Raw genomic sequence first — 13,370 nt, 5'->3', positions numbered from 1 at the left:
TGCTCGTTGGTCGGCCAAGGCTGGCGCAAGCCGAGGCGACCGGTCGGGGCTTCAGGCTAGTCTGCTCCCGGGATGATCATCGGGTTAGCCTGGCATCCGAGGGCTGAGCCTCGGGGAATTCCGCTCGTTGGTCGGCCAAGGCTGGCGCAAGCCGAGGCGACCGGTCGGGGCTTCAGGCTAGTCTGCTCCCGGGATGATCATCGGGTTAGCCTGGCATCCGAGGGCTGAGCCTCGGGGAATTCCGCTCGTTGGTCGGCCAAGGCTGGCGCAAGCCGAGGCGACCGGTCGGGGCTTCAGGCTAGTCTATTCCCGGGATGATCATCGGGTTAGCCTGGCATCCGAGGGCCGAGCCTCGGGGAATTTCACTCGTTGGTCGCGCGCCTATCACTTGCCGCTCGACGGGGTTTCTCCGTGGCCAGCTGCGATCGTATTTCTCCTCCTCTCGAAGCGTCGCCTGGGGAACACCAGAAGGCTATTAAATGCTAATTGAGGCGTTACCTGGGAAATCGGATCGGCCAGTTGCTGTTTGCGAGGAGTGCCAGTTAAGCGGCCGCAATACGCGCGTTCTTCGAGGCGGATGCGGCCTGGGCGCGTGCGGAGATACGTGGGCCGTGGGATACACGCCGCCCGGAGTGTCCTGCATGAAGAATGCAATTAAGGAGAACGACGCTTAGGAGGTCGTGGGAGGATACGCCTCGAGAGCCGGAACGGCTCCGGATTCGATGCGCCCGCATTTATTGGAGCCACCCGCATCGGAACGACCGGGGGGCCACAGTTTGGCTATAAATACAAGTGCAGGTGCGGTGGAGCCTGCCAAGCCGGAGCTGTTCAGGTTGCCATGGATCGTGGACCTCCTCTCCGGTGCGTGGTCCGATACGCCGAAAGGACGTTCTCGAGTTCTTCGACCCAAGCTTGCCCCGTCCGACCGATTCGCGCCTTAATTCCTTGGAGGATTGTCCGGTTTGTCACCTCGGCCTCACCGTTGGTTTGGGGATGCGACACAGATGTGAACCGATGCTCGATCCCGAACTCCTCGCAGAAGTCACGGAAATGCTTGTTGTCGAACTGTCGACCATTATCCGAGATGAGGACCCGGGGTACCCCAAATCGGACAATGATGTTTTCCTTCACGAACTTCCGGACTTGCGCCTCCGTGATAGTGGCCAGCGGCTCTGCCTCCACCCACTTGGTGAACTAGTCGATTGCAATAATCAAGAATTTCCGCTGGGCGGAAGCGACGGGGAATGGTCCGAGGATATCCATTCCCCACTGTGCGAAGGGCCAGGGTGCGGTGATTGGTGCCAAGGGGACAGAAGGGACTCTCCGGACGTTGGCGTGGCGCTGGCAGGCGTCGCATTTCCGTACGTGATCCTTTGAGTCCTCCAACAAGATAGGCCAATAATAGCCTTGCCTCATGATCTTGTGCGCCAAGGACCTAGCCCCCGAGTGCGATCCGCAGACGCCCTCATGGACTTCGCCGAGGACGTAGGCCGCCTCCGAGGGGCGGAGGCACCTTAAGAGGGGGCGGTAAACGAGGTCCGATACAGCCTCCCTTCATAGAGTACGTAGTGGGCGGACTTCCTGACAAGTCGCCGAGCTCGATCTTCGTCTTCAGGGAGGATCCCTTCGGCGAGGTAGGCGACGAGCGGGTCCATCCAAGACAGCTCCGGATCAATCGCCATCACCGCTCCAGCCTCGCCGATGCTCGGGGCATCCAGGGTCTCCAGGTAGATTGCCCTCGACAAGTTGTGCGCCTCTGCACCCACCAAGCGGGACAACCTGTCGGCCCTGGCATTTTCGCTTCTGGGGACCTGCTGGATGTCGACACTGCCGAGGTCGGGAATGAGTGCTTGCACCTTCCGGACGTAGTTCTGCATGGTCGGGCTCCGGGCCTCGAACTCCCCACGGACCTGCCCGACCACCAGCTGGGAGTCGGTGAAGACCTTCAAACGCCGGATGCCGAGCTCTCCGGCGAGTTTGAGTCCCGTGACTAGGGCCTCGTACTCCGCCTCGTTGTTGGTCACTGGAAATCCAAACCTCAAGGCATACTCGGCTATCACTCCATCAGGACTGGTAAGGACCAGCCCGGCCCCTCCACCCTCGGGGTTCGACGACCCATCGATGTGAAGCGTCCAGGTCGGGAGGTCGAGGCTGGGCGTTTCCGGTGGACTAGGTTCCGCCTCCTGCACCGTGCACTCAGCGAGGAAGTCCGCGAGCACCTGGGCCTTGATAGCGGGTCGAGGCTGGTAGCGGATGTCGAACTCACCGAGTTCTACTGCCCACTTCGCCAGCCGTCCCGCATTCTCGGGGTTGCTGAGGATCTGTCGTAGTGGTTGATCAGTTAAGAGGGTGACAGAATGGGCCTAAAAATAGGGGCGGAGCCTCCTGGTCGCGGTCAGCAGCGCGAAGGCGATCTTTTCAGCCTTCGTATACCGCGTCTCGGCGTCCCGTAGGACCCGGCTGATGTAGTACACAGGCTTCTGGAGCTTTGCCTCTTCCCGAACCAGCACCGCACTGACCGCGGTTGGGGAGACCGCCAGATAGAGGTAGAGCATCTCCCCTTCTTGCGGCTTGGACAGTAGGGGAGGAGACGCCAGGTATTCCTTGAGCTGGTCGAATGCTGCTTGACATTCGGCCGTCCAGAGGAAGTCTTTCGGGCGTTTTAACACCTTGAAGAATGGTTGGCAGCGTTCGGCCGATTTTGCCACAAATCGTCCGAGCGCGGCGACCCTTCCAGCGAGCTCCTGAACTTCCTTTACTTTGGTCGGAGGGGACATACCTTGGATGGCCTTGATTTTGTCCGGGTTGGCTTCGATACCCCGCTGGTTGACAATGAAACCAAGGAACCTCCCGGCCGAAGCGCCAAAGGCGCACTTCGCTGGGTTCAGCTTCATGCGAAACTTCCGTAAGGTGGTGAAAGTCTCCTCCAGATCCACGATGTGCTGGTCTGCCTGGCGGCTCTTCACCAGCATATCGTCCACGTACACCTCCATGTTCCGGCCGATTTGCTCTTTGAAGATTTTGTTGACGAGGTGCTGGTAAGTGGCGCCAGCATTCTTCAGACCGAAGGGCATTACCTTGTAGCAGTACAGCCCCCGGTCTGTTATAAAGGCAGTTTTCTCCTCGTCCTGTGGGGCCCTCATTATCTGGTTGTAACCGGAGAAGGCGTCCATGAAAGACAGCAGCTGATATCCGGAAGTCGCGTCGACCAGTTGGTCTATCTGCGGAAGCGGAAAGCTATCCTTAGGGCACGCCTTGTTCAGGTCGGTATAGTCGACGCACATCCTCCACTTTCCGCTCGCCTTCCGGACAAGTACGACATTTGCCAGCCACTCGGGGTAACTCACCTCCCTTATGAATCCTGCCTCCAAGAGCTTGTCTACCTCCTGGTCGACCACCCGGATCCGATCCGGGGCACAGTGTCTCTTCTTCTGTTTCACTGGCCGGTGGGTCGGGTCGACGTTGAGGGCGTGAGAAATGACCTCCGGGTCGATCCCAGGTACATCGGCCGCCGACCAGGCAAATACATCGGCATTGGCTCGGAGGAATTCCACCAACCGGGCCCGAGCTCCCGGGTCGAGATTGGCGCCGACCCGAACCGCCCGGTCCGGGCGGCCTTCCTCGAGGGGAACTTCGACCACACCCTCGGCCGACTCCGCCCCTGACGCTTCCGTCGAGCCCCCTGCGTTCCTCACGGGCCGGGGGCAGCCCCCAGTGATAGTGTGGATCACGCCCGCAACGGGTCGATTCTGCTCCCGAGGCTCCGGAGGGGCCGGGTCGGCCGGACGCGGGTCTGCGGGGGGACGTCGGTCGCTCACATATCGACCGAGACGCCCCCGGCGGATGAGAGCCTCGATCTCGTCCCGAAGCTGGAAGCAGTCCTCCGTGTCGTGGCCGTGGTCTCGGTGGTACTCACAGTATGCCCGGGAGGGCCTCTTCCCAGGGATCCTCCGCATCTGTCTCGGGGCCGGGAGGTCCTCCCGCCCCTTGATCTCCATAAGGATCTGGGCCCGGGGAGTCAGGAGAGGGGTGTACCGGTTGAAACGTCGGGGCGGAGAACGAGGGCGTGGGGCGCCGTGGTTCTTCGCCGGCGACGGGCTTCTGCGCCGACGCTGGGGCGTCGGGCTCCTCCTCTGGCGTGCCTCTTTCCGCCTTTTCTTCCCAAGCTTTGGAGGGATCTCGACGGCCTCCTTGCTCCGGTGGGCGGCCGCCTCCTCGGCGTCCGCATACTGGTTCGCCCGGGACAACAGCTCTGGGAAGCTCCGCGGCAGGCGTTTGTCCAGGGAGAAGGTGAGTCTGCCCTTCCGGAAGCCACGCTTCAGGGCTGAAAGAGCTACCTCCTGACTCAGGTTCCGGACCTCCAGCGTAGCCCTGTTGAAGCGGGTAAGATAATCCCGCAGGCTTTCTCCCTCGTTTTGCCGGACATCAAAGAGGGAGTCGGAGACCAGTCGCCGCCGGCTACTGACGGCGAAATGAGTGATGAAGAGGCGGGTGAACTGGTCGAAGGACCGGATTGAGTCAGCCTCCAGCCCGGCGAACCACGCCCTCGCCGGGCCACGGAGGGTTGCCGGGAAAGCCTTGCAGAGAAGGGGATCTGATGCTCCGTGGAGGAGCATAAGGGTCCTGAAACTCTCGACGTGATCCCGCGGGTCCGCCGCCCCGTCATAGGGCTCGATCGCCGGCATTTTGAACCCCGGCGGATTCGGGGTCCGCAGGATCCTCGAGGCAAGCGCCGGCTGGGAGGAGATCTCTAAGTCGGCGAAGGGATCTTTGGAATGGCCCTTCAGGACCTGGAGTTGTCGGTGGAGATCGTCCACCCGCCGGTCCAGGGAGCGCGACCGGTGGGTGGGAGACAAGGAGCGGCGAGAGGGGGACCGACTGGAGCGCGGGTTCCTCGAGGACTGGGGGGTCTGGGAACGCGCCCGGGCCCGCCTCTCGTACCCCGCGCAGCTCCGGTGGGAAGGTCCCGGCAGAATGAAGCGTGCTCGAGAATCCTCCTCACGCCGGCGCTCCTCCCCATGGGAGAGGAAGGAGCGCGGGTTGAGGAGGACAGGCGAACGCTCAGGCAGCGGCAGCTCCTGAGCCCGCTGCGGCGCCCGGGACATCGCACCCTGCAGATTCTGCACCGCCTCCGCGAGGGTGCGAACCTGCTGGGTTAGCTGGTCGAACTGGGCGGCTTCGACCGTCTGAATGGGCGGTGGGGCGGTGGAGTGTTGCTGAGAGTGTGTTGGAGATGCAGCGGCCTCCCGGCCAGAGGCGCGAGAGGCCCCGCGACCGGGAGCATTGGAAGCTCCACGACCACCTCGCCGTGCCATTACGATCGCTCTGAGATCCGGGCCCTTCCTCTAGCGCCAACTGTTGCTGGGGGTCCAAACCGAGAACGATTGGCACAGCGGTGTGAACGGGGTTCCCTTGGAATCACTTCGGTTGCGCTCCGCCTTCCGCCGGGAGACCTGCAAGCAAGCCTCGCACCACCACCAGGGTAGTGGGGGCCCTCCGACGATCAAGTCAGGGGAGATCGAAGGTGAAGGAGAAGGAGAGGTAGCAGGTAAGATAATACTCTGAAAAATCTTGCTTACCCTCCCCTTCCCCCCCCCGCCGCATATATATCAGGCTGGGGGGTTTTTCTGGGGATTGGTCATCGTGTGGCACGATGGGGTTGCCACTGACATGGTCGTTACAGGGCGTCGTGGGGCAGCGCCGGGTACGGCCATGGCAGGGCGTAGTGGAGCTCCGCTTTGTACGGCTATTACAGGGGATCGTGGGGCAGCGCCAGATACGGCCGTTGCAGGGAGTAATGGAGCAGGGGGCCGCGGCGTGCCTCAGGGGAACAGTCTGTTGTTGTCAAGAGATTGCCGACTTGGGGTCGGATTGCTGGATCAAGGGGCACCCGACTCGGGGTCGGGCTGCGGAGCCGAAGATATCCGATCCGAGGTCGGATTGCTGGATCAAGGGGCACCCGACTCGGGGTCGGGCTGCGGAGCCGAAGATATCCGACCCGAGGTCGGATTGCTGGATCAAGGGGCAGCCGACCCGGGGTCGGGCTGCGGAGCCGAAGATATCCGACCCGAGGTCGGATTGCTGGATCAAGGGGCAGCCGTAGTCTTCCTGGGCGCGCGTGCCGGTCACGTGGGGCATGGTGGCTAAGTTCCCCCGTAACACTACCCAAAAGTTTACTTCCAGGTGGAAGATCTACCAATTCCCAGGTGTGATTTTGCATAATGGATTCAATTTCACTATTAACAGCTTCTTTCCAAAAAGGTGCTTCAGGAGTGGACATTGCTTCTTTGAAGCTTTGAGGCTCATTTTCTAATAAATATGTTAGAAAATCGGAACCAAATGACTTTGCAGTCTTTGCCCTCTTACTGCGTCTAATTTCATTGCCTCTTTCTTTTTCAATAGACTCATGATCCATATCACTAGTTGCAACATCATAAGTTCTTTTATGAGAACTTGTATCACTTGTATTTTTGCATGAAAAAATATTCTCAAAAAATGATGCATTTCTAGATTCAATATTTGTATTGACATGTATTTCTGAAATATTAGATTTATGCACAAGAAATCTATAAGCACTACTATTATTTGCACATCCAATAAATATGCAATCAATGGTTTTAGGTCCTATTTTGCTCTTTTTGGGAGTAGGAACCAATACCTTAGCCAAACACCCCCACACTTTTAAATATTTGTAGGAAGGTCTTCTACCTTTCCATGCTTCATAAGGGATTTTGTTTGTTTTCTTATGGGGTAACTTATTGAGTATGTAATTTGCAGAAAGCAAAGCTTCCCCCCACAAATTCTGAGGTAATCCTGAACTTATCAACATAGCATTCATTATCTCTTTTAAAGTTCTATTCTTTCTTTCAGCAACACCGTTTTGCTGAGGTGAATAAGGCGCAGTAGTTTGGTGAAAAATGCCATGTTCTTGACAGAACTTATTAAGCGGTGCATCATATCCACCACCTCTATCACTTCTAATTGCCTTAATTCTTTTGATAAGTTGATTTTCAACTTCATCCTTATATTGGACAAACATATCTAATGCCTCATCTTTGCTTCTAAGTAAATACACATAGCAGTACCTTGTGCAATCATCAATAAAAGTAATAAAATATTTTTTTCCTCCTCTAGTTTGAACATTTTTCAAATCACATATGTCAGTATGTATCAATTCTAAAGGTTCAGTACTTCTTTCAATTGAATGAAAAGAGGATCTTGTTAGTTTTGATTCCATACAAGTCTCACATTTATTACTAGTATCAATATCAAATTTAGGCAATAAATCTAAACTTACCAATCTACGCATAGTATCAAAGTTAACATGTCCTAATCTACCATGCCACACATTTGAGGACTCAATAATATAAGCAGAAGATAAATTCTTATTATTAATAGATGGTACAATAGTCATTACATTCATCTTAAAGAGCCCTTCGCTCACGTACCCTTTGCCTAAATAAATTCCACCTTTAGTGAGTACAAATTTGTCAGACTCAAAAACCAACTTAAAGCCATTTTTGCTCAACAATGACCCAGACACGAGGTTCTTTCTAATATCAGGCACGTGCAGCACTTCGTTTAGAGTAAGTTCTTTTTCCGAAGTCATTTTCAATATAATCTTGCCCTTGCCTTCAACTTTTGAAGTGGTAGAATTACCCATAAATAGTTTTTCACCACTAACTGTTTCATAGGAGGTGAATATGTTCTTATCAGAACATATGTGTCGAGTAGCCCCAGTGTCTACCCACCATGTCTTGGTATTGGAAACCAAATTTGCTTCAGATATTGTTGGAATATTTCAAAATTTCGAGTCTGCCCTTCTTTGTCTTTTGTCTTTTTGTCTAGTGTACTTTCTTTTAGTCCCACATTGGAAAGGAATAAAACTCAAAAGATCTTTATATAGTATTCAACCTTTTAACTTGGTGAAGCAAAGAAAGAAAGTAGCCCACGCGCGCATGAGCCCAATGGAGGTCCAAGCCAAAATTGGCGAATCCGATCCGGAAACGTTTAACCGGGCGCGTTGCGATTATCACGCGCAGGGGGACCCTCCCCCCCCCCCCCCCCCCGCGGGTGTGGGCTTGAGCCAGGTTTCTTTTGCCGTTTTATTTTTTGAATTGTTTTGTTTTATCTTAATAAAACGTCACGTCTTTTAAAACACCTCCTTGGTAAAACTAAAACACCTCCTTGGTAAAACGACGTGTCTTTTAAATTACGCCTCTTCATTTCTTTTTAAACCCTATCAGATCCGATAGAGATATATATAAAATAAAAAAATCTCTCTCTGATTCCTGAAAGCCTCTCTCTCTCTGTTTTCTGTGTTCCCGAGAGGATACTCTCCTCTGTTCTGTTCCCGAGAGGATACTCTCCTCTGTTCTGAGCGCTTCTGGGCTGTTCGACAAGATCACTGCATCTGCGAGTGTGCGCTTGGAGTGATCCAGTTGTTGTATCCTGGAGGATAGGCCGCCATTACCTGCTACACCGAGATTCATTCTCCGAGGGGCGCGATCTATTCTTAAGGACAGTGAAATCACGCCTCAACTGATAAGTTCTTCCTTCTCTCCATCTATTATTTTACTACAATCTTAAGAATAGATCGACATGGATTCTGCTATGATTACTGCTAGATCAATTCCTGATACTTCTAAAATTGAGAGTTTCAATGGTATGTATTTTAAGAGATGGCAAGAACGTGTTTATTCTGCATTAGATATGCTTAATTTTGCTCGGTATTTAAATCAGTCAAAACCGATAGAAGGGTCTGAAGATTTTGACACTAAATTCAAAGAGTGGGAACATGGAAATAAAATCTGTAGGCACACAATTCTGAGTACACTGTCCAATGAACTTTTTGATGTCTACTGTTCATACAAAGAAGCTGCAGAAATTTGGGAGAATCTGAATAAAAAATATGTGTTAGAAGATGCTGGAGTACAAAAATATGCTATAGAAAATTTTCTGCACTTTCAAATGTCTGAGGATAGGGATGTGTCATCACAAATCCATGATTTTCATAGGCTGGTCACTGATCTTAAAAATGAAGACATAATACTTCAAGAAGTTTTTCTAGCCAGCTGTCTGATTGAAAAATTACCTGAGTCTTGGAAAAATTATAAAAACAGCATGAAGCACAAAAGAAAACATATGAGTCTTGAAGATGTTATTGTTCATATTAGAATTGAAGAACAAAATCGAGTCAGAGACCGAGAACAATTGGCCAAGGAAATGACTTCCAAAGCCAATGTAATAGTCAGCAAACCAGGTGGGTCTCGTTCAAAGTTCAAGAAGCCTTATCTCAAAAATGATAAGAAACCTAAGTTCCAAGGTCTTGGTTTTAAAAGAAAGGGAACTTGTTTTGTTTGTGGAAAACCTGGACATTATGCTAATCAATGCAGGTTTAGAAAAAGGAATGATATATCTGCTAAACCAAATGCTAACTTGGTAGAGACAGATATTATTGCAGCAGTTGTGTCTGAAACCAACATGGTTATGGCAGCAAAGGACTGGGTGGTAGACTCTGGGGCTACCAGACATATTTGTGGCAATAGGAGTGCATAGACTTCCTACACTCCATTAAATGAAGGCGAAGAACAAGTGTTCATGGGTGATTTGAGACCCTCGCCAGTGGTTGGCAAAGGAAAAGTACTCCTCAAGCTAACATCAGGAAAAGTCCTTTCCTTGAATGATGTGCTGCATGTTCCTAATATCCGTTGGAACTTAGTATCTGTATCTTTATTAGAAAAGGCTGGAATTAAAGTGTATTTTGAGTCTGATAAAATTGTAATGACTAAGAACAATGTTTTCATTGGGAAGGGTTATTGTAACCAGGGTTTATTTGTATTGAATGTAACTGAAACTATGAATGAAAATACATCATCTTTTGCTTATTTGATTGATTCTGTTGATGTATGGCATGGTAGATTAGGACATGTTAATTTTTCTTATATCAAGAAAATGAAAGACCTAGGCTTGTTAAATAATATTACCTTTGGAAATGTGAATGATAAATGTGAAGTGTGTGTAGAATCTAAATCTACTAAAAAGAGTCATAAGTCAATAGAAAGAGAAACTGAATTACTTGGATTAATACATTCTGATTTAGGAGATTTGAAAAACACTCCAACTAGAGGAGGAAAAAGATTTTACATAACTTTTATTGATGATTATTCTAAATACACTAAGGTATATCTACTTAGGACTAAAGATGAAACTTTTGAAAAATTTCAGCAATATGTTACTGAAGTAGAAAATAAATTTAATAAGAAAATTAAAAGAATAAGGACTGATAGAGGAGGAGAATATGAGTATAATCTCTTCAATAAATTTTGTGAAGATAAAGATATAATCCATGAGATTACCCCACCATATTCTTCTGAATCTAATGGAGTTGCTGAACGTAAAAATAGAACTCTAAAAGAAATGATGAATGCTATGTTAATAAGCTCAGGAGTACCTCTTTATTTGTGGGGGGAAGCTATTCTCTCCGCTTGTCACATTCAAAATAGAATACCTTATAAGAAAATTGGTAAGACACCCTATGAGTTATGGAAAGGTCATGTACCTAACCTTACATATCTTAAAGTGTGGGGGTGTTTGGCCAAAGTTCTATTACCTGAACCAAAGAAAAGAAAGTTGGGACCTAAAACCTTTGATTGCTAATTTATTGGTTATGCATTAAATAGTGCTGCTTATAGATTCTTGGTATTAAAATGTGAATCTAATATTATGGAACCCAACACTATAGTAGAATCTAAAAATGCTGATTTCTTTGAACATATCTTTCCTATGAAACTAGGTAAAGAAAAAATTGACTTCAGTCTCATAATAAACAAGAAAAGGAGGCACATGAAAATTATGAAATTGATTTAAGAAGAAGTAAAAGAACTAGAAAAGAGAAAAATTTTGGAAATGATTTTTACACCTTTCTTGTTGATAATGAACCTCAAACTTATAAAGAAGCAATAACTTCAGCTGATGCACCTTTTTGGAAGGAGGCTATTAATAATGAAATAGAGTCTATTATGTCTAATCATACATGGACCTTAGTTGATTTGCCTCCAGGTGCTAAATCAATTGGTTGTAAGTGGATTTTTAAAAGAAAGTTAAAACCAGATAATTCAATTGATAAGTTTAAAGCAAGATTAGTAGCAAAAGGATACTCACAAAGAAAAGATATTGATTATTTTGACACCTTTGCACCAGTTTCTAGAATTTCATCTATTAGAGTACTCATTGCATTAGCATCCATTCATAATTTAGTAATTCACCAAATGCATGTAAAAACTGCATTCTTGAATGGAGAATTAGATGAAGAAATTTACATGGAACAACCTGAAGGTTGTGTTGTTCCTGGTAATGAGCACAAAGTTTGTAAATTAGTAAAATCCTTATATGGATTAAAACAAGCACCTAAACAATGGCATGAAAAATTTGATAAAGTATTGGTATCTAATGGCTTTCTAATTAATGAGGCTGATAAGTGTGTTTATAGTAAGGTTGTTAATAATGTTGTTGTGATCATATGTTTGTATGTTGATGATATGCTTATAATGGGAACTGATTTGAATATAGTTATAGATACTAAGAAATTTTTAGCTTCAAATTTTGATATGAAAGATATGGGTGAAGCTGATGTAATTCTTGGGATTAAAATAACAAGAAGTTCTAATGGACTTATGCTATCACAAGAACACTATATTGAAAAAATTTTAAGAAAATTTGAGCATTATGATAGTAAACCCGTATCTACTCCATTTGATGCTAGTATACATTTAAGGAAAAAATAAAGATAATGGTATTTTACAAATAGAATATGCTCGCATCATTGGTAGTTTAATGTTTTTAGTTAACTGCACTCGTCCTGATATTGCTTATGCAGTAGGAAGATTAAGTAGATATACTCATAATCCTAGTAAGGACCATTGGAGTGCTGTTCATAGAGTACTAAGGTACTTAAAAGGAACCATTAATTATGGTTTGTTATATCGTGGATTTCCAGCTGTACTAGAAGGGTATAGTGATGCAAATTGGATCTCTGATTCAGATGAGATGAAATCCACGAGTGGATATATCTTTACTCTTGGTAGGGGTGCAGTATCTTGGAAATCATCCAAGCAAACATGCATCGCTCGGTCTACAATGGAGTCCGAGTTTATTGCCTTAGAAAAGGCAGGTTCTGAAGCTGAATGGCTTAGAAATCTTGTGGGAGATATTCCATTATGGAATAAACCAACACCTTCTGTGTCTATTCTTTGTGATAACCAAGCTGCTATATATCGAGCTAAGAATAAAGTTTATAATGGGAAGAATAGACACATAAGGTTGAGACATAATATTGTAAGGCAGCTGCTTGATGATGGGATTATATCTCTTGAGTTTGTAAAGTCAGAGTTGAATTTGGCCGATCCTTTGACAAAACCACTAGGTAGAAAACTAGTGAGTGAAACATCGAGGGGGATGGGACTAATGCCTATATCAAAGTCAATAACGACAGAAACCCAACATGTGTGATTGGAGATCCCATGAAGCATGTTCATATGGGTAATAACAAGTCGCTAGTTGACTGTGAGTACACTATCGTATTTAATTTTGAAAATCCATCCCTATGGTGTAGATAGTGCAAACTGTAGTAGATAAGGATGAGGTAAAGCTCTTAATGGATACCATAGTCCTTTAGGATGGTGTGTATACCTGCAGTACACACTTGATGGATCTACCTATATGGGTGTGGGAGTGGGGCCGCTTCCTATGAGAATTAGGCAATTCTCTAAAGCACTCATGAATATCCAGGTAAGGTGCATGGCCTATTTGCACCAACCCGTTTAGAACAAGCCCAGAACTTGAGAGGTCAATGTGGGCTATGAGTCACTGATTTACATAAAGGACTTTTGGTTCATAGAAATTTCATGTTTCACCAAAAGTTCTGTAAGTCATACTTACTAGTCCTAAAAATGGTTCATAGTCTCAAAGACACCAATTTGATGCATTGAACTCTCGCGCTCGTTAACTTATTATTGAATTTTAAAATATGTGGGGGATTGTTGGAATATTTCAAAATTCCGAGTCTGCCCTTCTTTGTCTTTTGTCTTTTTGTCTAGTGTACTTTCTTTTAGTCCCACATTGGAAAGGAACAAAACTCAAAAGATCTTTATATAGTATTCAACCTTTTAACTTGGTGAAGCAAAGAAAGAAAGTAGCCCACGCGCGCATGAGCCCAATGGAGGTCCAAGCCAAAATTGGCGAATCCGATCCGGAAACGTTTAACCGGGCGCGTTGCGATTATCACGCGCAGGGGGACCCTCCACCCCCCCCCCCCCCCCCCCCCCCGCGGGTGTGGGCTTGAGCCAGGTTTCTTTTGCCGTTTTATTTTT

General features: G+C 47.9%; 2 protein-coding genes across 2 annotated transcripts in view; both read left to right on the top strand.

Annotated features, from left to right (window-relative positions):
* The window catches only part of LOC103721089 (protein FAR1-RELATED SEQUENCE 5-like), a 52,667-nt gene that overhangs the window by 16,393 nt on the left and 22,904 nt on the right, over positions 1–13,370 (top strand). The window lies entirely within an intron of this gene.
* On the top strand, positions 8,602–9,558 carry LOC149768700 (uncharacterized). Its single transcript, XM_089925475.1, has one exon. It carries the CDS (start codon positions 8,602–8,604, stop codon positions 9,556–9,558), a length of 957 nt encoding a protein of 318 aa, XP_089781601.1.

This window comes from Phoenix dactylifera, chromosome 1 (genome assembly GCF_051530095.1).
Source record: "Phoenix dactylifera cultivar Ajwa chromosome 1, Ajwa_hap1_PhDact_Kaust_v1.1, whole genome shotgun sequence".
NCBI classification, from domain to species: Eukaryota; Viridiplantae; Streptophyta; class Magnoliopsida; order Arecales; family Arecaceae; genus Phoenix; species Phoenix dactylifera.
The sequence above is the reverse complement of the archived record's forward strand: the minus strand, read 5'-3'. Positions and strand labels throughout refer to the sequence as shown.

Bases quoted from the DNA above. Each gene is read 5' to 3' on its own strand.
- LOC149768700 (XM_089925475.1), top strand. From the start codon at position 8,602: ATGGATTCTGCTATGATTACTGCTAGATCAATTCCTGATACTTCTAAA.